The following is a 23,763-nucleotide window of genomic DNA, read 5'->3' on the forward strand; positions in this document are numbered from 1 at the left end:
TTAAAGGTACTGAGGGACTGCAGGTAAGGGGACCCGTCTTTTTTTTGCCTCATCTCTCTGATTATGATGTTGATGCAGACGTCTTTGATGTCTATTGGTTTAAATCATGTGTCAGTGTGTTAAGTGTTTCGATTGACATATAGGGCCGGTTTCACAGACAAGGCTTAATCCTAATTAATCCTAATCCTAGACTAAAAAGCATCTTGAGTGGAGATTTTACATTGAAAGTGTTTTTTAGTCCAAGACTAGGCCTAAGCCTTGTCTGTGGAACCGGCCCCTAGTGTCATACATTAGGTAGGATGTTAAATTCGTAAAGTTGCGATAGAGGTACTGTAATACTGTCTATAGTTGAGGAGTGGTTATTTTGCTACTGGAGTGGAGCTCCTTAAAGAGGCCGTCTGAGATTGGTTCATCCATGTTTTGACTGTTAAATGAATGTTATATAGTGATTGAGTTTTGAAGAATATAACTTCCTCATACATTCCTCATAAGCTCAGTTCAACTGCCTTACCTATGCTTTGGATAGGTCAGTCCTATTAATAGCCCAGTCTATGCATGAGAGTGGTTACCTGTAACTAGTCCCATATCTCCCAAAGTTGTGGGGTGACTGCTTTGTTGTTGTTTGAATCCCAGATTGCCCCTTTAACAAGTGTGAGTATGAAGTATTTTCTAATCAGTGTAGAATGTACTGTTGTTCCTAATCAACATGTGGAGGGTATGGGATGTTTGAGGAGGTTGCCATCTTTCTAACCTCAGGGTTGCAGAAAGGTGTGTGTGTGTGTGTGTGTGTGTGTGTGTGTGTGTGTGTGTGTGTGCTGGTGCGTGTGCATGTGCGTGTGTGTGTGTGTGTGTGTGTGCTGGTGCGTGTGCATGTGCATGTGCATGTGCATGTGTGTGTGTGTGTGCGTGCGTGTGTGTGTGTGTGTGTTTTGCATGCACTAATCCTTCAAAAGTTAAGTTGTAATGACGTGTACAAACCATATCTTTTTGTCTAAATTATTGTTGATGATTTTGCTAAATGTTTGTGATAATTAAAGATAATGTACCTCATTGTGCCTGGTATGCAAAAAGTAAGTTGTGACAAGTGATCAACAGTGGTATCAAACTCTTGTTAATCCTATACTATAGGTAGGTCTGTGCAAAATAACTATAAAATAACTCTTCTGCAAAACAACTTTTCTACAAAATAACTCTTCTACTAAACAACTCTTCTACAAAATAACCCTTCTACAAAATAACCCTTCTACAAAATAACCCTTCTACAAAATAACTCTTCTACTAAATAACCCTTCTACAAAATAACCCTTCTACAAAATAACCCTTCTACTAAATAACCCTTCTACTAAACAACTCTTCTACAAAATGACTCTTCTGCAAAATGACCCTTCAACTCTTCTCTCCGTGCCGCCCCTCAGCAGAGCAGTCAACCTAGGCAGAAATCTGGAGGTCCCCAACCCCCTTAAGATGTACGGCCTGTACCTGGAAGCTGTGAACGACTACATCAACGAGTCCTACGGGGAGGACGTGTGGAGGCTGATCGAGGCCCGGGCAGAGATCCCCCACCTGAAGTTTGTCCGCCACCAGATGTATAAGTATGGTCATTTCCATTCCATTTCCCATAATCCCACCTGTTTGCCAAGGCCTTGGCTCGGCCCCTAGTCCTGTTGTTGTTTTGTCTGCCTGTTTTTGTTCTTTTCTGTTTTTCTGTAAAGCGACCTTGGGTCCCCTGAAAGGCGCTATATACATTTAAGTTAAATATTAAATGCAATAATATAATACAGTAAGACAACAGTTTCATCATCGTCCTTTAGTAAAGGACTATCAATTACACATGTATTTGTTGTAAGTCGCTTTGGATAAAGGCCAAAAATGTAAATATATATAAACAGTTGTTTCCAATGAAACTTAAGCTTTCCTTTTAAATATGTCTTTATTTTTTCATTACAGTGTATGTCGTGTAGGTCTTAGGTAATCTGTAGGTCATAGGTCATTTGTAGGTCATAGGTCATTTGTAGGTCATAGGTCATTTGTAGGTCTTCTCCCCCCCCCCCCCCCGCAGTGACAACCTCATCCTGCGCCTAGCCAAGGCAGCGGGCGAGGTCCTGGGGAAGACCCATGATGAGCTGATGTACGCCTTCGGGGTCTACATGGTGAAGAGGATTGGCGTCTACGGCTATGAGAGGATTTTGAAGGTGAACCTAGCATACCCATACTTGTTCAATAAACAATGGAATCACATCAGGGAACCTCTCCTTCCCACCTACCCCCCCCTGTACAGCTTCTCTACTCTGTATATTAAAAAAAAGAAAGAAAAAAGAAACGTAATTCTTCCTTCTTCTAGCATTGTGACTGGAAATGGCCCCTGGCCTGAGCAGAGATTACTTTTCTTGTGATGACTGATGGATAGATGATTCACTAACTTAGTCAAATGTATTTGTTGTAAGTTGCTTTGGATAAAGGTGTCTGCTAAATGCCAAAGATGTCAATCTGAATGTAACCACTAGTGAGGAACAGTATGAGTGAATGAATGAATCAATCAATCAATCAATCAATCAATATCTTATCTAGTGAGGAACAGTATGAGTGAATGAATGAATTAATCAATCAATCAATCAATCAATCTCTTATCAATTATATAAGAAAAACTTATATCAATATCAAAACCATGTTGCATAAAGTTCACTTAATTCTCGCAAACACAGTTGGTTTGTATATTGTGCACAGACATGTACGTGCGTGTGTGACGTCATTGTCCGTCTGTGTCAGGTGCTGGGCCGTAACGTGCGTGACTTCATCAACGAGCTGGACAACCTGCACGAGTACTTCCGCTTCTCCTTCCCCAAGGTGCAGCCGCCCAGCTTCTGTGTGGAGGAGGAGTGTGAAACCAGCCTCACCCTCCACTACCGCAGCACGCGCAAGGGCTTCACCCAGTTCGTCAAAGGTAAGGTGGCTCCTCTCTGTGGTTTCGTGGTCCTGTGTGGTAATGGTGGTATCTGTGGTCTTCTGTGGTAATGGTGGTCCTCTGTGGTCCTGTGTGGTAATGGTTGTCCTCTAGGGTAATGGTGGTCCTGTGTGGTAATGGTGGTATCTGTGGTCTTCTATGGTAATGGTGGTCCTCTGTGGTCTTCTATGGTAATGGTGGTCTTCTGTGGTAATGGTGGTCTTCTATGGTAATGGTGGTCCTCTGTGGTAATGGTGGTCCTCTATGGTAATGGTGGTCCTCTGTGGTAATGGTGGTCCTCTGTGGTAATGGTGGTCCTCTGTGGTAATGGTGGTCCTCTGTGGTAATGGTGGTCTTCTATGGTAATGGTGGTCTTCTATGGTAATGGTGGTCCTCTGTGGTAATGGTGGTCCTCTGTGGTAATGGTGGTCCTCTATGGTAATGGTGGTGTTCTATGGTAATGGTGGTGTTCTATGGTAATGGTGGTCTTCTATGGTAATGGTGGTCCTCTGTGGTAATGGTGGTCTTCTATGGTAATAGGGGTCCTCTATGGTAATGGTGGTCCTCTGTGGTAATGGTGGTCCTCTATGGTAATGGTGGTCTTCTATGGTAATGGTGGTCGTTTGTGGTCTTCTATGGTAATAGGGATCCTCTATGGTAATAGGGTGTTCTATGGTAATGGTGGTCCTCTGTGGTAATGGTGGTCCTCTATGGTAATGGTGGTCCTCTATGGTAATGGTGGTCCTCTATGGTAATGGTGGTCCTCTATGGTAATGGTGGTCCTCTATGGTAATGATGGTCCTCTATGGTAATGGTGGTCCTCTATGGTAATGGTGGTCCTCTGTGGTAATGGTGGTCCTCTATGGTAATGATGGTCCTCTATGGTAATGGTGGTCTTCTATGGTAATGGTGGTCCTCTATGGTAATGGTGGTCCTCTATGGTAATGGTGGTCTTCTATGGTAATGGTGGTCCTCTGTGGTAATGGTGGTCCTCTATGGTAATGGTGGTCCTCTGTGGTAATGGTGGTCTTCTATGGTAATGGTGGTCCTCTATGGTAATGGTGGTCTTCTGTGGTAATGGTGGTCCTCTATGGTAATGATGGTCCTTTGTGGTATCTGTGGTCTTCTGTGGTAATGGTGGTCCTCTATGGTAATGGTGGTCCTGTGTGGTAATGGTGGTCTTCTGTGGTAATGGTGGTCCTCTATGGTAATGGTGGTCCTGTGTGGTAATGGTGGTCCTTTGTGGTATCTGTGGTCCTCTATGGTAATGCTGGTCCTCTGTGGCTCAGTTGGTAGGAGCATGGCACTAACAATGCTTAGGTTGGGGGTTCAATTCCCGCTGGGACCATTATTGAAAGATGTAGAGTACCAGTCAAAGGTTTGGACACACTTCCCCATTCAATTGAATGGGAAAGTGTGTCCAAACTTTTGACTGGTGCTGTATGCACTGTATGCACTCACTGCTATAATATAAGTTGGATGAAAGCGTCAGCTAAATGGTGCATATTGTAAGGCAGGCGGGCTTCACAGAGATGTTTTTGACGTCTTTTTTATAGCAATAAAGAAACATATCTCTATGTAATGTTTATAAGACCTTCATGAGTGTTTATGAGTGTTTATGATTGTTTATGGGAAGGATGAGTGTTTATTGAAAGGATGAGTGTTTATTGAAAGGATGAGTGTTTATTGAAAGGATTGGTGTTTATAAAGGTTTATTGAAAGGATATTCACAGGATAGCAATGTCATGGTTTGAGTTATGAAGAGCACTCTGGCCATGTTTTGTTGGCATTTAGCAGACACCTTTATCCAAAGCGATATCCAAATACATTTGCCTAAGTAAGTGAATTATCTGTCCATCGGTCATCATAACAATGCCAAAACCACACTGCAAAAAGTCAGCTCTCAAAAAAAAGCAAAAAAAAAAGGAATAGAATGGGGGAAATATTGCTTAAAATAAGGTACATTATCTGCCAACAGAACAGGAAGATTTCACTTGCCAAGATTAAAAAAACAAGTAACAAGTTCTTAAAACAAGTAAAATATATCTTAAAATATCTGAAGTCAGACAAAAAACAGGCATATATTGCCTTGATTCAAGATATTTCATCTTACATAGATTTACTTTTTGCAGCGCAGGGGCCATTGGCAGTTACAATGCTAGAAGAAGGAAACCATCATAACCATCATTCCAATTATGGTCATTAAAAGTAATGTAGGAAATACATTTCAAACTGCATGTGTATGTTATTTCGCTGAAATCCAAAGCTAGTGGGAACATGACTTATTACTTATTAACCATGTCCATCTCATCTGTGGTCATTTCTTAGCCCGGGGTCAAAGGTCATGCCCTCTTATAGTGACCCCCCCCTCCTTACTATAGAGACAGATAATCACAATTATTGCTGAAGTGTTTCCTTGGGGCAGCTGTAGCTCAGCTGGTAGAGCCGGCATCTAATGCTCGCAAAGTCGGCAGCTCGCAGCCGTTTGAATCCCTGGCTGGCCACGTGTCGAAGTGTCCCTGAGCAAGGCACTGAACCCCTAATTGCTCTGGGGTCGCCTTCAATGGCTGTGACCTGTTGCCTAGATGCCCCCTCTAGAGCATAAATGCCCTAACTTTGAATCCCTCTGCCTTTCCTTTCCCTTCTGCTGTTAACCATGTTAATGTCCAAATGAATGTTGTTCCGTTCGCTCCTCAGGCCAGCTGTCCCAGGTGGGGCGACAGTTCTACAACACGGACATCGAGGTGGAGATCCTGTCCAAAGAGGAGACTGAGAAGATGACATATGTGGTGTGTTAGACACATTTGTATATGTTTGTATATATAAGGCCATTCTAGGGCAGTTAGCTATGCTACCCCGTCATCATGGAACATGACAAAAGGATTTTAAACTTGAAACGCTTTATTTCGATTGATGTTTTTCAATCCAAGATTAACTTAACTTCAACTTAATTAAAGTTCTTCTTTGGCTTTGCACTGTTCTTACCAAGCAAACGGATATGTTAGATACGGTGTTGTGTTTTCTGTGACTGTGTAATTTGTCTTCATGGCCAGGGGCCTTTTTTTTGTAAGCGAAAAGAGATACGAATCTCAATGTTACTTCTTAGTTAATTAAAGGAAGAAAGTGATACAGTAGTTGCAGTGTTAATGTTGGGCTAAGAGTTCTTGGTTGGGAGTCTTAATCTCAGTACAACCGTGGTCATGGTTAATGCATGACTTGAGGTCACTGACCCTATTGATGAATCTAGAGTGGGAGAGTTGAGGTTCATTGCTTAATCAATATGCACCAACAAAGACCCAAAACAGAAACTTTAGTACTTTTAATGAAAAAGTTAAACTCTTTTCAAGTAAACGTAATGCAGGCTTCTTGTTTTTGGACCACTGTAGACACAACCTATTAAGGGACTGCTCCTATGCCCAATTCCAGATAATCCCCCTACCTCGAGACACTTGTTTGGATCTGAAAGGTTATCAATATGTCATGTCTCCGCTGTGCCCTCTCACAGTAGTAGGCATAGGGGTAATTCTCATGATATCACTATCCATTCAATCTACTGTACAGAAGGGTCTAGGAGGTAGGGGGTAGGGATTGATTTTGAATGTGGCACTAGAATCCTTTTCAAGTGGTTACTGTCAGCCCAACTGTCGTAAGACCCTAAGCTCTATGCAGCTGCGTTCCTATGGTTACCAACCGTCAATTGCCAACTGTCTCTTGGCTGCCTACAGGTCTACAAGATGAACTTCGATAACGCTGCCTTCAAGCACCGCATGCCCCAGCAGAAGACTGCCCCCAGCTACGAGAAGCTCCCGATGAAGAGAGGCATCTTCTTCGACATGTTCCCCTTCAGCGTCATCTTCCGGCGGGACATGACCATGTACCGCATCGGCGACGGCCTCAAGGAGGTCTTCTCCGACCTGCAAGGCAAGAAGGTCAACGAGGAGTTCACCCTGGTGCGGCCCATGCTGGAGTTCAGCTGGGACAACGTGAGTGAGGAGAGGAGAAGGGGCGGCTGTGGCGGCTGTGGCGCAAGAGGTAGAGCCGCCGTCTAATGATCGCAAGGTTGGCAGATCGGCGGTTCGAGCCCCGGCAGGCCACATGTCGAAGTGTCCTTGGGCAAGACACTGAACCCCAAATTGCTCCCAGTGAGCGGGCCGGCACCTTGCATGGTAGCTTGCCGCTATTGGTGTGTGAATGTGTGTGTGAATGGGTGAATGAGAGGCCGTTGTAAAGCGCTTTGGATAAAGGCGCTATATAAGTGCAGTCCATTTAGGAGAAGTGGAAAAGTGTTTCACATAAAAAATAAGTATCCTATTTTTAATGAAGAATAATGTTTCTTATTTACAAGAAACAGAAATAGTTCAATATCCAATCCAAATGTCTATATTGGAGATTATACCCATTTGAAAACTAGAGTGAATGTTGAAAGATGCCACTCTGGATCAGGGGAGGCTGGTGGAGGCAGGCTAGTGGAGGCCGAAAGATGTCCACCTCCATCAGCCTCGCCTGTACTTTGATGTTTGGCCCAGGCAGAGTAAGTCTCTTATCAGCACTGTGAACTACCCTGTGTGAAATCCTCCCTGCGTCTCCCTTCAGATCTACACACACCTGAACAACGTGTTTGAGCTGCTGTCCAAAGCCGTGGTGGAGAGCAAGCCGAAGGTCAATATCCCCAAACTCAGCAAAGAGGATTCCTACGAAGAGAAAGATGAGGGTGAGAAACCCAAGAGGGAGGAAGAGAGAGGTACAGAGATGGGGGGGTTTTGGCCTATATCCCTGCCCGCGACACAGCAGGCCGACAGGAGAGGGGAGTACCTTGTCCAGCTATCTTGCATCTTCATTCCAGCTATGTTGGAGTGGACTATCCCTTTAAAGTCCCACTAAAGTGACTTTGTGTGACTTCCATATCAAATCATTTCGGGGTAAATGTTAGGTTACCTTACTTTAATTGTATACACCTTAAAATAGTAAAAACGACGGTATTGTTTGGACACGTCTCTCGCATTTTCGATTGACAGTTTTGTCATGAGCCGTTCGCTCCTAGGTTCAAAAGGTTTTTCAGCGGGCTGTAATGTTGACCAATTCGTTAGCAGTCGACATGCAGTGTCTCTTGTGTGGATTTATGTCAGCATTTGTGTTTGCAGTTGGGTGCTATTACATTTTTGGTGAGTTACTTTGAAGCTAGCTTTGTAAAATTGTTAGCAACTCTACTAAAGTTAGCAGGAGGATCTGTAAAGTCTTCTACGGTAGTAGGCTACTTACACACCCGTTACAGTTTAACTTTACGCAGGTTTTACTCCATGATACTCCCAGTTATAATTCCCAGTAACCATGTCTATAACAATCTGTCTTTAAAATATCCATCCAAAACAAGCACATTTTTTTCCACCAAAGTTGTCCTCTTTGGGTGAGGCTAATTTGATTTCAAACCAAAACACACTGGGAATGACGACGTTCACTTTAGTGGGCCTTTAAGTATGTGTGAAATGCATCTAGACACATGTGCTTTGTCATACTATTAAGAGGTCCACCTCAATTGGACGAGTTCACATCATGTCAATTGATCAATGTTGATCGATTGAAAATCATTAATTCACTCCCTCATTTATTCCCATCGTCCTTATAGTAGTACTTATAGTAGTGCTTTTATTAACATCAGATGCCAAGTCAGTGGAGGACATGAAGGAGGCAGACCAGGAGTACAGCAGTGCTCTGACGCAGTACAACAGCTCTGGAGAGGACATCGAGCTGCTGGCCTTTCAGACGGTCACCGGTGCGTACACCTCTGTCTATCTGTCTCTCAGTCTCTCTGTCTCTCTGTCTCTCTATCGCTCTGTCTCTCTGTCTCTCTGTCGCTCTGTCTCTCTGACCGTTCTACCACCCAGTATCCTTACATAAAAATAAATGTTAAGTATAAAAATGTTTTTCAGAAGAAGCGCCCTCTATTGATATTTGTGTGTAAGTAGCAGATTACCATTCTAAAGAGGGGATCTATTAGACCCCCAAGGCGGCTCTAAGAGTAGGTGAAATAGACACGGCTGTCCTATTAAGCCTAATCCTAGACTAAAACGCATCTTCAATGCAGATTTTACGTCGAAAGTGTGATTTAGTCCAGGACTGAAGGCTTGACGCCTTGTCTGTGAAACCGGCCCTAATTGTCCTAGAGAAGAAGACATTCACATGTCCAAAAAAAGACAGAAAAGACTAACTCTTTCCCTGTTGTTACAACACCAATTTCCTACCATTGTGACAACCCAACCGTTTACCGTGCGGCCCCCTGCCTCTCCCCCCCAGGGAAGTGCAGTGACACCATCTTTGAGGACATGAGGGAACCTCCCAAGAAGCCTCTGCACCTGAAGGGCCAGATGAAGTACGTTCCCCAGTGGGACTCTCTCATCTTCCTCAGTACGCCCATGTAAGAACATTAACCTTCTCATCTTCCTCAGTACGCCCATGTAAGGACATTAACCTTCTCATCTTCCTCAGTACGCCCATGTAAGGACATTAACCTTCACATCTTCCTCAGTACGCCCATGTAAGGACATTAACCTTCACATCTTCCTCAGTACGCCCATGTAAGGACATTAACATGCTCATCTTCCTCAGTACGCCCATGTAAGGACATTAACATTCTCATCTTCCTCAGTACGCCCATGTAAGGACATTAACATTCTCATCTTCCTCAGTACGCCCATGTAAGGACATTAACCTTCTCATCTTCCTCAGTACGCCCATGTAAGGACATTAACATTCTCATCTTCCTCAGTACGCCCATGTAAGAACATTAACCTTCTCATCTTCCTCAGTACGCCCATGTAAGGACATTAACCTTCTCATCTTCCTCAGTACGCCCATGTAAGGACATTAACATTATCATCTTCCTCAGTACGCCCATAAGAACATTAACATTCTCATCTTCTCAGTATGTAAGAACATTAACATTCTCATCTTCCTCAGTATGTAAGAACATTAACATTCACATCTTCCTCAGTACGCCCATGTAAGAACATTTACATTCACATTTGACATTCTAACCATTTGTGACACGGTCTGGTCAGTTGGTCCGCAAGTCGGCATCTGATTTAATGTTCAGACTTTTCTGCTTTCAGCGTTGTTGAAAATCAATGACACACATCGCTAGTCAACTAACACAGCTTGTTTTGTGAGCCTGCTAACAATGTAAAAATAATCATAATAATTCATTATATTTATAAAGTGCTTTTTAGGAACTCAAAGATGCTGACAGTATGGGTAGATAAAAACACGGAAACAACAAGCAACAGAAAACATGAGTACATAGAACACAGTACAGGTATGAACAGGTGCGAACAGGTACAGGAGACAATTAACACAGCAATGTAAAGTAGCGTTATAGTTAACTAGGTAGCAGTGGGGATTACTCGCTGAATCCATTGCATTGCAGTATTTTGGCTTGACTAGCGAGTTTGTGTTGTGATTTTCAACAACTTTGAAATGTATTTCCGTGTTTCAAAATAAAAGTCTGAACATTTTGATTGGTTGCCGACTTGCGGCCCAAATGACCAGACCATGTCACATTTACCAGACGCTTTTATCCAAAGCGACTTACAATTAGAGATTACAGGGACAGTCTACCTGGAGTAACTTAGGGCTAAAGTGCCTCCTTACTCAAGGGCACACACAGTGGTGGTGTTCCCAGGTGGGATTTGAACTCATGACCTTCTGATCAAATCCCACAACATCTTATCAATCAATCACGTTAAAGTCACACCACTATGATAAGCTTGAGTACGAAGATAAAGTATTAACAATATATGCAATATACTATGTGTTATGTACAGCATATGCATGCAAACCTTATTGCAATGACCCTGTATAAGTCCCGTTAGCAGGGACTTAACACTAGAACTGCCTGTGAGTAAAGAAAAATTGTATATCTTTGCACTCGATCAAATTTCAGGACCCTCCTTTCATGACTTTTCCTAGATATGTGCGTTCTACCACCCGGTATCCTTACATTTTCAAAATCACATCAGGATAAGCTAGTATAAAGCTATTTTGCTTTATTTTTCTGTGTAGGAAGCAGGCTAATTTACAAGTGGCCTTAGGTTGACTTAACTTAGTTGTAGCTAGCACAGACGGTTTTTAAGCGAAAGGTAACGGGTTCGATACCCACATAGGGCAAGCTACTGTACCCCACCGCTACAGTATGTTATACAATGTGATGATGGCCTCTATAATCCACCTCCATAATACCAGAGGTGCCTCAACGTATTATGCAGCCCTAAGCCCCCCCCCCAAAAAGGGACCCCCCCACCACAGCACACAATGAATGAAACAACACAGTCAATGACTTTGATTTGAAGTAATTACATTATTCATCGAACAGGTTTTTACTAACCGGATAATATAATACAGTTTGACATTTTCCGTTTAACATGTTTATTACATTATCCAGCAAGTAATAACATTATCGTTTTAATTATTATGATTATTATTACATTATAAATGCGGAAGGTTATTACATTCTCATCTTGTTAGTTGTTACATATAACCCTCTCTCTAACCCCCCCCCCCCCCCCCCCCCCCTCTTCTCTCTGTCTACTCTCGCAGCATCGAGACAGTGGAGGACATGATTAAAATGGGCGTCTATGTGAACGATCTGAACCTGCACGACTCGAGCAGAGAGCTCATCTTAGCTGGAACACAGCAGTCGGCTGAGTTGCAGCTGGCGCTGGATCAGGTAAGTCAGAGGCCTTACAATAATAATAATAATAATAATAATAATGCATTTTATTTGTATTGCACTTTTCATTCAAAAGAATCTCAGAGGGCTACAGAATATATATATATATATATATATATATTTGTTTTAAAGAACAGCCTAAAAACATAATAAGTTAACAACAAAAACAACCTAAGAACATAATAAGTTAAAAACATCAACAAAATAAATCACAAGAATGAACACAGGTTCAATAGTCAAAGGCCTTTTTGAATAAAAAGGTTTTAGGCCTGTCTTAAAAGAGTCCAGGCTCTGTACTGCCCTTAGCTGGCTGGGAAGGCTGTTCCACAGACACCTTACCTTACAACGCAGGTGGCGGCTAGGTAGCCTAGAGGTTAGAGAGGCCGCTAGCAATCGGTAGGTTTGCTGGTTCGGTCCTCGCCCGAGGAGGGAGCCAGATGTGAGCTGGTGACTGGAGGGTTGCTGGCCTCATATCTCAGGTGCCGTTGTGCCCTTGAACCCTAACCGCTCTAGGGGCGCCGAAGACGGCTGACCCTGTGCCCAGAGGTGTGTTCTCCCTGAGAGATGTGTTCTCCCTGAGAGATGTGTGCACGAACTACATTTTTGTTGCATTTTGTCTCAGTACTCAGTACAGTACAGTAGAGTACATTGAACGGAGCACTCTCTCTGTGTTCTGTTCAATGACAATAAAGTTGAAACTTATCTTATCTTATAACATAGGCCTGCTGCTCATTTCATTCAGTCACTCACTCACTCACTCACTCATTCATTCGTTCGTTCATTTGTTCATTCGTTTATTCATTCATTCATTCATTCATTCTTCCGTTCATTCATTCGTTCGTTCATTAATTTGTTCATTCATTCATTCATTCATTCATTCATTCATTCTTCCGTTCATTCATTCACTCACATACTACAGCACATGCACATGCCTCTTGCACATGCTATAAATCCCTCTATGAGAATGATAGACAGGTACAACTCTGACTACTTTGATACTGTGCAATGCTACCGTAAGTTATATACCACTATCATGGACAAGATGATTCCATCTAGGGATAGAAACCAGGGGAAGCTGATGGAGTTAGAAATCGGAGGACGGGCTGAATGTATTTCTCATTCAACCTCCACAAGCCTCCCCTGATGAAATACACACCACCATATTACACCATCAGCACCACCACCTACACCAGACGTTTATTTTACAAGCACTAATGACTAAACAGCAAGGATGATTATGCTATAACGATGGAATACACAGAAATGCAGACAAACGGGTCACACGAGGAGTACTCTGTGAGGCTGGTGGAGGTAAAAATCGGGACGGGCTCATTGTAATGCAAAGATACGTGTGTTTGATACCATTCCTCATTCCATTCCATGCATTAGAATTAGATTAGATTTCAGATTCAACTTCTTGTTGTCATTGCACAGAGTACAAGTACCTAAGACAACGAAATGCAGTTTAGCATCTAACCGGAAAGTGGTATTGTGCAAAGATTACAGTATAGGTATTACAGTGAGTATGAATAATGAATATAAAGAGTGAATATACATGAATATACATGAATATACACTCATGAATATACATGAGTATGTATGATACAGTATTATTTACAGTTATCAAAATGATATGTACAGTTATGAGATCATGTTCAATATGATATATACAACAATGAAATGATAAGTACAGTATGATTTGTACACAATAAGGGCAACAGGTACAATGAGACCGTCCTCTGGTTTCTGCCTCCTCAAGGGTGTGTGCTGAACAGATGACCACCTCAAGGGTGTGTGCTGAACAGATGACCACCTCAAGGGTGTGTGCTGAACAGATGACCACCTCAAGGGTGGGGGGGCTTCTACCTCTTTTGGAGGAGAAACTAGGGTTGCTGCGTTGGTAGATTTGCTCTGGAAAAATCTGATCAGCACTCATGGAATGCTTCTTGTCCAGAATCGAATTACTTGGTCCCTCTATCTAATGTAATGATGTTGAACCCAGTGTGCGCTCCGGCACTCTCAGAGCGAATTTACGAACACACCCTCACCGTGATGATTGACAGCTCTCTGTCTCTGGTGTGTGTCCTCCCGCCCCCCAGGAGCAGCAGAAGTACGCCCAGCTCATGGAGATCATTAAGAAGCTGGACGAGGAGAAGAAGAGGGGCGACTCCCTCCTCTACGCCATGATCCCCAAGGCCGTGGCCGACCGGCTGAGGAAGGGGATCACCGCACTGGAGACGTGTCAGGTAAACTAACAGTGGTTAGTCAGGTAGACTAACCCAGAGCCATAGAGACAGATACACCTGGAGACCTGTCAGGTAGACTAACCCAGAGCCATAGAGACAGATACACCTGGAGACGTCAGGTAGACTAACCCAGAGCCATAGAGATAGATACACCTGGAGACGTCAGGTAGACTAACCCAGAGCCATAGAGATAGATACACGCGCTGTAAACTATTTAGGGGCGGCTGTGGTGCAGGAGGTAGAGCCGCCATCTAATGATCGCATGGTTGGCAGATCGGCGGTTCAAGCCCCAGCTAGCCACATGTCGAAGTGTCCTTGGACAAGACACTGAACCCCAAATTGCTCCCAGTGAGCGGGCCAGCGCCTTGCATGGTAGTTGGCCACCATTGGTGTGAGAATGTGTGTGTGAATGGGGTGAATGAGAGGCCGTTGTAAAGCGCTTTGGATAAAGGCGCTATATAAGTGCAGTCCATTTACTATTCTTCATTTTGAAACCATTTTCTTTTTTTGAAACAAATTTTTTTTCTGAGTGGGGCAGTCCCACTCATATTTTAATTTGTATTGTGATAGAGACAGTAGAGATTTGACAGGAAGGATGGGTGAGTGAGAGAGAGAGAGAGAGAGAGAGAGAGAGAGAAGGGATGACATGCAGGATATGTACGCAGCTGGAATCTAACAGGGAACCTTGCGGTTACATGGTCGACGCTTAGTGAAAATGTCAGTGCATGTGTGCGTGCCCCCTCGCCCACAGTATTTTTACTCAATATGCGCAAAACTAAATGTTGAAATAGCAGTAATACCACATTCATTGATAAAATGACATAAGGGATGGAAAGGGGGATGGCAGTTTTAGAAGGGGGATGATTTTGACTGTTTTTATTTCAGGGGGGATGCTATCCCCCCTCAACTCGAGTGCTGGATGTGTACCCGTACATTGATATAATAAAAGCAATTCTGATTCAGATTCAGATTCTAATTCTGATTCCCAGGTGTTCCCGGACGTGACGATCCTGTTCAGCGACGTGGTGAAGTTCAACGAGATCTGCATCCACATCACGCCCATGCAGGTGGTGGACATGCTGAACGAGATCTACATCGTCTTCGACACGCTCAGCGAGAAGCACAACGTCTACAAGGTAACTGCCGTAAACGTGGTTACGTAGACCCTCTGGGTTTGAACCCTCGTTTGAACCCTCTGGGTTTGAACCCTCTGGGTTTGAACCCTTGTTTGAACTCAAACACATCACATCTCCATCCCTGGATGGATAGAAAATAAAGTAGAATCTAATCTGATCTAATCTAATCTAATCTAATCTAATCTAACCTAATCTAATCTAATCTGATCTAACCTAATCTAATCTAATCTAATCTAACCTAATCTAACCTAATCTAACCTAATCTAATCCAACCTAATCTAACCTAATCTGATCTAACCTAATCTAATTTTACCTAATCTAACCTAATCTAATCTAACCTAATCTAATCTGATCTAATCTAACCTAATCTGATCTAATCTAATCTAACCTCATCTGATCTAACCTAATCTGATCTAATCTAATCTAATCTAATCTGATCTAATCTAATCTAATCTAATCGAATCTAATCGAATCTGATCTAATCTAATCTAACCTAATCTGATCTAATCTAATCTAATCCAATCTAATCTAACCTAATCTAATCTAATCTAATCTAACCTAATCTGATCTAATCTAATCTAATCTAATCTAACCTAATCTGATCTAATCTAATCTAATCTAATCTAACCTAATCTGATCTAATCTAAAAACTATACCCAGCAGACGAGGCAGAGGTGAGCCGAGCCCATCTCTCCTGTAATACCTGGTTATTTATTTGTATTTGATCTTATTTGACCTTTATTTAACCAGGACGTCCCTTGATATTAAAATATCTTTTTCCGAGGGACACCTGGCCAAGAAAGCACACCAGTACAGATACAAGGTAGTATCTGGAGCTGTGAGACATCAGAGCCAACACAGTACTGTTTGGGTCAGCACAATAGTGTGAGGCTGGGTGTTACTGTCGTCGCCGATGCTTTTTATGATGATTTATAAACCATCAAGTACCTTTTTATTGAAAACACTTGGGGCTGAAACCAGTCTTATGGTTTATAATCCACTATAAAGTACATCTTCTCTACTGTTGGAAGGCTTTTCTTTTCCCTCCCAGAATCCCCCAGTTGCAGGTCCATCAGTTTTAGTCAGTAAGTCAGGCTAAGGTCATAATATGTCGATAAAATCGTCCTTATTTATTTGTGATTAATCACACCTGGTGATCTACCTTAAAGTGGCCATTATGGAATTTTACCCATTTGGCTTTCATAATAAAAACTATTTATTTACAGCCCTTGTTAGGCCGTGGTTGTTACAAAGCGCTTCACACAAACAGCGAACAAACAGGACAGAAAATGATTTATGATTCATACACTATTTTGTTATTATTATCGTTATGGCTTTCATAACGATAACAATGTATTTACTTAGCCCTTGTTAGGCTGTCGTTGTTACAAAGGGCTTCACACAAACAACAGCATCTGTCACTATATTTCACTATATATCACTACCTATCACTATCTATCACTATCTATCACTATATATCACTATCTATCACTATCTATCACTACCTATCACTATATATCACTATATATCACTATATATCACTATCTATCACTACCTATCACTACCTATCACTACCTATCACTATCTATCATTATCTATCACTATATATCACTACCTATCACTATCTATCACTACCTATCACTACCTATCACTACATATCACTATCTATCACTATATATCACTATCTATCACTATCTATCACTACCTATCACTACCTATCACTATCTATCACTACCAATCACTATATATCACTATCTATCACTATATATCACTATCTATCACTATATATCACTACCTATCACTACCTATCACTACTTATCACTATCTATCACTACCTATCACTATCTATCACTACCTATCACTATCTATCACTATATATCACTATCTATCACTATATATCACTACCTATCACTACCTATCACTACATATCACTATCTATCACTATATATCACTATCTATCACTACCTATCACTACCTATCACTACCAATCACTATCTATCACTATCTATCACTATATATCACTACCTATCATTTCCTATCACTACTTATCACTATCTATCACTACCTATCACTATCTATCACTACCTATCACTACATATCACTATCTATCACTATCTATCACTATATATCACTATCTATCACTATCTATCACTATATATCACTATCTATCACTACCTATCACTATCTATCACTATATATCACTATCTATCACTATATATCTCTATCTATCACTACCTATCACTATCTATCACTATCTATCACTATCTATCACTATCTATCACTATATATCACTATATATCACTATATATCACTATCCATCACTATCTATCACTATATATCACTACCTATCACTATCTATCATTATATATCACTACCTATCACTATCTATCACTATCTATCACTATATATCACTATCTATCACTATATATCACTATCTATCACTATATATCACTACCTATCACTACCTATCACTATCTATCACTACCTATCACTATATATCACTATATATCACTACATATCACTATCTATCACTATCTATCACTATATATCACTATCTATCTCTACCTATCACTATCTATCACTATATATCACTATCCATCACTATCTATCACTATCTATCACTACCTATCACTATCTATCACTACCTATCACTATATATCACTATCTATCACTACCTATCACTACCTATCACTATAAATCACTACCTATCACTACCTATCACTACATATCACTATAAATCACTACCTATCACTATCTATCACTATCTATCACTATATATCACTACCTATCACTATCTATCACTATCTATCACTATATATCACTATATCACTATCTATCACTATATATCACTACCTATCACTATGTATCACTACATATCACTATCTATCACTATCTATCACTATCTATCACTATCTATCACTACCTATCACTACCTATCACTATATATCACTATCTATCACTATCTATCACTACCTATCACTATCTATCACTATCTATCACTATCTATCACTATCTATCACTATATATCACTATCTATCACTACCTATCACTATCTATCACTATCTATCACTATCTATCACTATCTGTCTTTCCAGGTGGAGACCATCAGAGACGCCTACATGGTGGTGGCAGGCGTGCCCAACAAGACCACCTTCCACGCCCACCACACCTGTGACATGGCTCTGGACATGCTGAGCTCCATCGACCACCTCAAAGACCCCTCCACTGGGGACAACATCCAGATAAGAGTCGGTGAGCATACAGGAAGAGGGGGGGACGACGACAGGCCTGGTGGTCCTGTACATGGAGATAATGGAAAAGAAGCCTCAGTTTCTCTCTGCCTTTTCCTTTTTCCTCTCTTTTCTTCTTCCCCCTCTTCACCCCCCCCCCCCCCCCCCCCCCCCTGGTGGTACTCTGTGGCTCTGTTATATAATAGAGCTTTGACAATGCTTCAGTTGCGGGGGGGGGGGGGGGGGGGTTCAATTCCCACTGGGAATAATTTTTACTTTATTTTTATTGTGTGGTGGCCTGGGAAAACCCTTCACATGGTGGCATTTTGACATTTTCATTTTTTTATATTTCCATAAATTAGAAGTTCTCAGCTATTCATAACTGGTTGAATGACTGAGATAGCCCTTTATTTTAAAAAGTTATGAGCATTTTAATGTATCATGTCAAAAAAAGTGAAAGGTGAGAAATGCTGCACCCGACCCCTTTCTCCTCCGGGTCGGGGGAGGAGCCTATGCAGATCGGCCGGTCTCGTTTGTCTGCTTGTGATGCGGTGTTAGTCTGCTCGCCTCGTCGGTATGCGAGGGACAGATCCATTTGTGTGTCTTCTAGTTAAGATTTTATTACTTTATGCTTATTGTGAGCATCAGTAAACTGGCAATAACACAGGTGGAAGTATCGTCTCTCCTTTCGCTCATGTGTGCGTGCGTTGCTTAACTGAGAATGAGACACGTTCAACGTGACGTTGTTTCGCTAGCAAACTACCCACCACAAAAACATAAAAATAAGTACTTTCTCTTTTGTTTTCTTAAAATGTTTATTCACCATAATGTAGTATGGAGTTCAAAGTACTAGAATACCACATAATATCAAAATCGCCGAAATAGGACATTTCCATCTATTTTTGCTCTTTGCCACAAACGAACGCCAGCGACATCCGACGGGTTTTCCCAGGCCACCACATGTTACCCACCGTAAGCTGCAAGCGTTAAAAGTGTCACACACGGTCCTCTGTGGCTCACTTGGTAGAGCGCAACAACACTTAGGTTGTGGGTTCCGTTCCCGCTGTGACCATACTGAAAAATGTATGCACTCACTGCAATGTGAGTTGCTTTGGATAAAAGTATCAACTAAACTAAATGCCATATATTATTATATATTAAATAAATTGTGAATAATAATATGCCGTTTTGTAAAAGCTCTTAACCCAGGTAGCTCACAGGACAGGGTGCATACATTATTTCGAATGGAGAGTCCCCAGTGAGAAACTGTCCGATTGGTGGTGTCAAATGAAAAGATATCACATAATATATTTTATATGATGTGACACCGACTTGACAGTTTGTTTTCATGGTGAACTGACACCCTAACCGCATGCCTTCTCCTCAGGGATCCACTCGGGGATGGTGGTGGCGGGGGTGGTGGGGCTGAAGATGCCTCGCTACTGCCTGTTTGGAGACACGGTCAACACCGCCTCTCGTATGGAGAGCAACGGAGTGGTGAGTCGTGCCTCCTTACCCGGGGACGTGAACAGACTTATGGGAGGGCAGGTGGTCCTACCCCCAAAAAGAACAGACTTATGGGAGGGCAGGTGGTCCTACCCCCCAAAAGAACAGACTTATGGGAAGGGCAGGTGGTCCTACCCCCAAAAAGAACAGACTTATGGGAAGGGCAGGTGGTTCTACCCCCCAAAAAAAGAGAGTTATGGGAGAGCATGTGCTTTTACCCCCAAAAAGAAGAGAGTTATGGGAGGGCAGGTACTTTTAGCCGCAAAAAGAAGAGAGTTGTGGGAGGGCAGGTGCTTTTACCCCCCAAAAAGGGCACAACGGTGTTCACGCTGGGATTCTATTGTAGCGAACGGGGGGGTAGAGCAGCATGCCCTAAGCAGGTATCAAACTGACAACCTTCCGTTTACAAACCGGCCGCGCTAGCTACAACACCAAGACAGTTAACTCCTCACTACAACACCAAGGGCCAGTTTCAGAGACAAGGCTTAAGCCTAGTCCTGGACTAAATCACACTTTCAATGTAAAATCTCCATTGAAGATGTTTTTTAGTCTAGGATTAGGCTTAAGCCTTGTCTGTGAAACCGGCCCCAAGAGAGTTAACTCCTAGCTACAACACCAAGACAGTTAACTCCTCACTACAACACCAAGGGCCGGTTTCACAGACAAGGCTTAAGCCTAATCCTAGACTAAAAAGCATCTTCAATGGAGATTTTACATTGAAAGTGTGATTTAGTCCAGGACTAGGCTTAAGCATTGTCTCTGAAACCGGCCCCAAGAGAGTTAACTCCTCACTACAACACTTGGGGCCGGTTTCACAGACAAGGCTTAAGCCTAATCCTAGACTAAAAAACATCTTCAATGGAGATTTTACATTGAAAGTGTGATTTAGTCCAGGACTACCGGCCCCAAGAGAGTTAACTCCTCACTACAACACCAAGGGCCGGTTTCACAGACAAGGCTTAAGCCTAATCCTAGACTAAAAAACATCTTCAATGGAGATTTTACATTGAAAGTGTGATTTAGTCCAGGACTAGGCTTAAGCCTTGTCTCTGAAACCGGCCCCAAGAGAGTTAACTCCTAGCTACAACACTAAGGGCCGGTTTCACAGACAAGGCTTAAGCCTAGTCCTGGACTAAATCACACTTTCAATGTAAAATCTCCATTGAAGATGCTTTTTAGTCCAGGATTAGGCTTAAGCCTTGTCTGTGAAACTGGCCCCAAGAGAGTTAACTCCTCGCTACAACACCAAGGGCCGGTTTCAGAGACAAGGCTTAAGCCTAGTCCTGGACTAAATCACACTTTCAATGTAAAATCTCCATTGAAGATGCTTTTTAGTCCAGGATTAGGCTTAAGCCTTGTCTGTGAAACTGGCCCCAAGAGATTTAACTCCTCACTACAACACCAAGACAGTTAACTCCTAGCTACAACACCAAGGGCCAGTTTCACAGACAAGGCTTAAGCCTAATCCTGGACTAAAAAGCATCTTCAATGGAGATTTTACATTGAAAGTGTGATTTAGTCCAGGACTAGGCTTAAGCCTTGTCTGTGAAACCGGCCCCAAGAGAGTTAACTCCTTTGGCGGAGCCAAGGGTCACTACAATATGAAAAATGTAAGGCAAGGCATATACTGTATATATAATGGGGGGGGGGGCAGGGCAAAGGATCAGGGTTTTTGTGCCCTTTGGGTCCGCCCCTTCCACATCCCTGTTAATACATGTACATGTGCTTACCCTCTGCATGGTGACTTAAGCCTAGTCTGTCTGTCTGTCTGTCTGTACAGGGCATGCAGATCCACATCAGCCAGACCACCAAAGACCACCTGGAACATGAGCCCTACATCATTGAGGAGCGGGGCAAGGTCTTTGTCAAGGTGAGTGTCTAACGGCCCCATTGTGTTGGACCAACTCAACAGACACACTTTTACATTCAAATCTAAAACGTCACATCAAAAAGACGTCAGTTTATCCCTTCAGGGGCCATTTCAAAGCCGCAGGGCGTTACCGGTTAGCGGATAATATTCCATCATGTCAATTTGGATTCGGGCCCGGATAAAAAAACATACTATTATTCTGCCTCGTATCATAGGGGAAAGGCTACATGAAGACTTATTGGCTGAAGGGGAAGAAGGACCTGTCATTTAAGACCCCAGCGGAGGTTCGTTACAGCAGTGAACCGAAAGACTCAAAGGACCTGAGCTCCAATGGGTGAGTGGAGATGAGGAATGAGATGAAATTATGCCACGTCCAATGTCACAGTTATCATTTCAAGAGTGTGAATGGATACATAATGCCCCCTACTGGAGGAATGTGAGATCAGACTGTTCATGTCACTAGTGTTAGTACACCACGGGGAGGCTGGTGGAGGTAGAAATCGGAGGACGGGCTAATTGTAACGCATTGAACGGAATGAACAGAATCAAGTGGTATCAAAATGGTATCAAAGATTCCGTTCCATGCTTTAGAGCAATGGATGCCTGTCCTCTATCTCCACCGGCCTCCCCTGGTGTACAGGCAGTAAGCAGGAACCTGCTCTAAACCAGAGTCAGGCCAGTCTTTTCCTGTATAATAAGAAAGAAAGAAAGAAAGAAAGAAAGAAAGAAAGAAAGAGAGAGAGAGAAAGAGAGAGAGAGAAAGAGAGAGAGAGAGAAAGAGAGAGAGAGAGAAAGAGAGAGAGAGAGAAAGAAAGAGAGAGAGAAAGAAAGAAAAGAGATAGAAAGAAAGAAAGAAAGAAAGAGAGATAGAAAGAAGAGACAGAAAGAAAGAAAGAAAGAAAGAGAGAAAGAGAGAAAGAAAGAAAGAAAAAAGAGAAAGAAAGAAAGAAAGACTGTTAAGGCGTCTCTCTGTCTCTGCGTGTTGTTGTCTTTGCGTGGCCTACAGCTCCACCTGCGCCGACACCAAACGCTCCACCTCCAACCTCAACATCCCCAGCGGGGACCACGGCGATGGCAAGCCCACCCCCACGGACCTGCCCGCCGACACCTCCCCGCCCACAGAGGGCGCCGCCGAGCCCCGCTCCGTCTCGGCCGAGCCCCAGGAGAGGGACAAGGTCAAAAAGACGAAGAACAACATCAAAGGGCCCGAGGCTGTGCCGCTGGCGGCGGCGCAGGTCAGCGCGGCGCAGGACGCCCCGCCCGCACTCCCGGCGTGCTCCCTTGCGCCCCCGGTGGACGGGGTACCGGGGATTGCGCTGGCCCCCGCCGCCGCCAGGCTGAACATGAAGAGGAACAGCTTCAGGCAGCAGTACGCCAAGCTGCCCGTCCACATGCCCATCCGCAGCGCCGCATGCTCCCTACTGTGAGAAGGGAGGCAGGGCTTCTAGAGGGTCGTGACTTCACGTCTCAGATCACAGGGGTACCCCGCCCCCCCCCCCTCCCCGCGTTCTCAAGCTCCAAACCGTCTGCAAAGCAGTTGCGCTGCAGGAAATTGACCATCGGTTGCGTTCCGTTTCGTCGTACATTGGAGTCAGGCTGCCAGGTGCTAGATTGCTGTGTCTTATTGATACGGTTACACATGTTAAATATGTTCAAACACTTCGTATCGTATGTGCTTTGCAGATGGTCTGGAACGCGGCCTTTATGTCAGCTTATCGGGGTAACGTCCCCAGTGGTTTGATTAGACGTATCCATAGGATCCTCAAAGTTAAATGCAGGGCTGACTACATTAAAGTTGTTTTAATCTGAATTAACTGACGATCGTTTATTCTCTGCAGAGTAAATGAGGATGGGCCGCTTAATAAAATATTCATGCCCTGTAATTGAAAAAAAAAGAATAGTATCCTAGGGCAGGACCACACAACTGACACTAGTTGTAAGGCTTTACCATTGACATATCTTGGATATGTTGGTACAGTAATACAGCGCCAGCAGCTGTTACTAATGTAGCAGGTTATACATATCATAAATAATAATAACACAGGATAACATCCTTTATTTGACTTGTTTGATTGACAGGTTATTTAAAGTAAACAGACCTATAACGGTGTG

The 23,763-nt window shown here is 42.9% G+C and overlaps 1 protein-coding gene across 1 annotated transcript; it reads left to right on the forward strand.

The window, feature by feature from the left end:
• Positions 1-1,464: 1,464 nt before the first annotated feature.
• Positions 1,465-23,078, forward strand: LOC308166821 (soluble guanylate cyclase 88E-like; the record flags this gene model as incomplete). The annotated part of the gene is made up of 16 exons (XM_080541145.1): positions 1,465-1,592; positions 2,060-2,192; positions 2,767-2,946; positions 5,644-5,730; positions 6,667-6,924; positions 7,535-7,682; positions 8,598-8,711; positions 9,233-9,353; positions 11,531-11,660; positions 13,763-13,909; positions 14,899-15,045; positions 18,141-18,297; positions 19,663-19,772; positions 21,562-21,651; positions 21,867-21,985; positions 22,658-23,078. 16 exons carry the CDS (start codon positions 1,465-1,467, stop codon positions 23,076-23,078), a joined length of 2,490 nt encoding a protein of 829 aa, XP_080397271.1.
• Between the last annotated feature and the right edge of the window lie 685 nt (positions 23,079-23,763).

This window comes from Nansenia antarctica (assembly GCF_963989245.1).
Source record: "Nansenia antarctica genome assembly, chromosome: 10".
NCBI lineage: Eukaryota > Metazoa > Chordata > Actinopteri > Argentiniformes > Microstomatidae > Nansenia > Nansenia antarctica.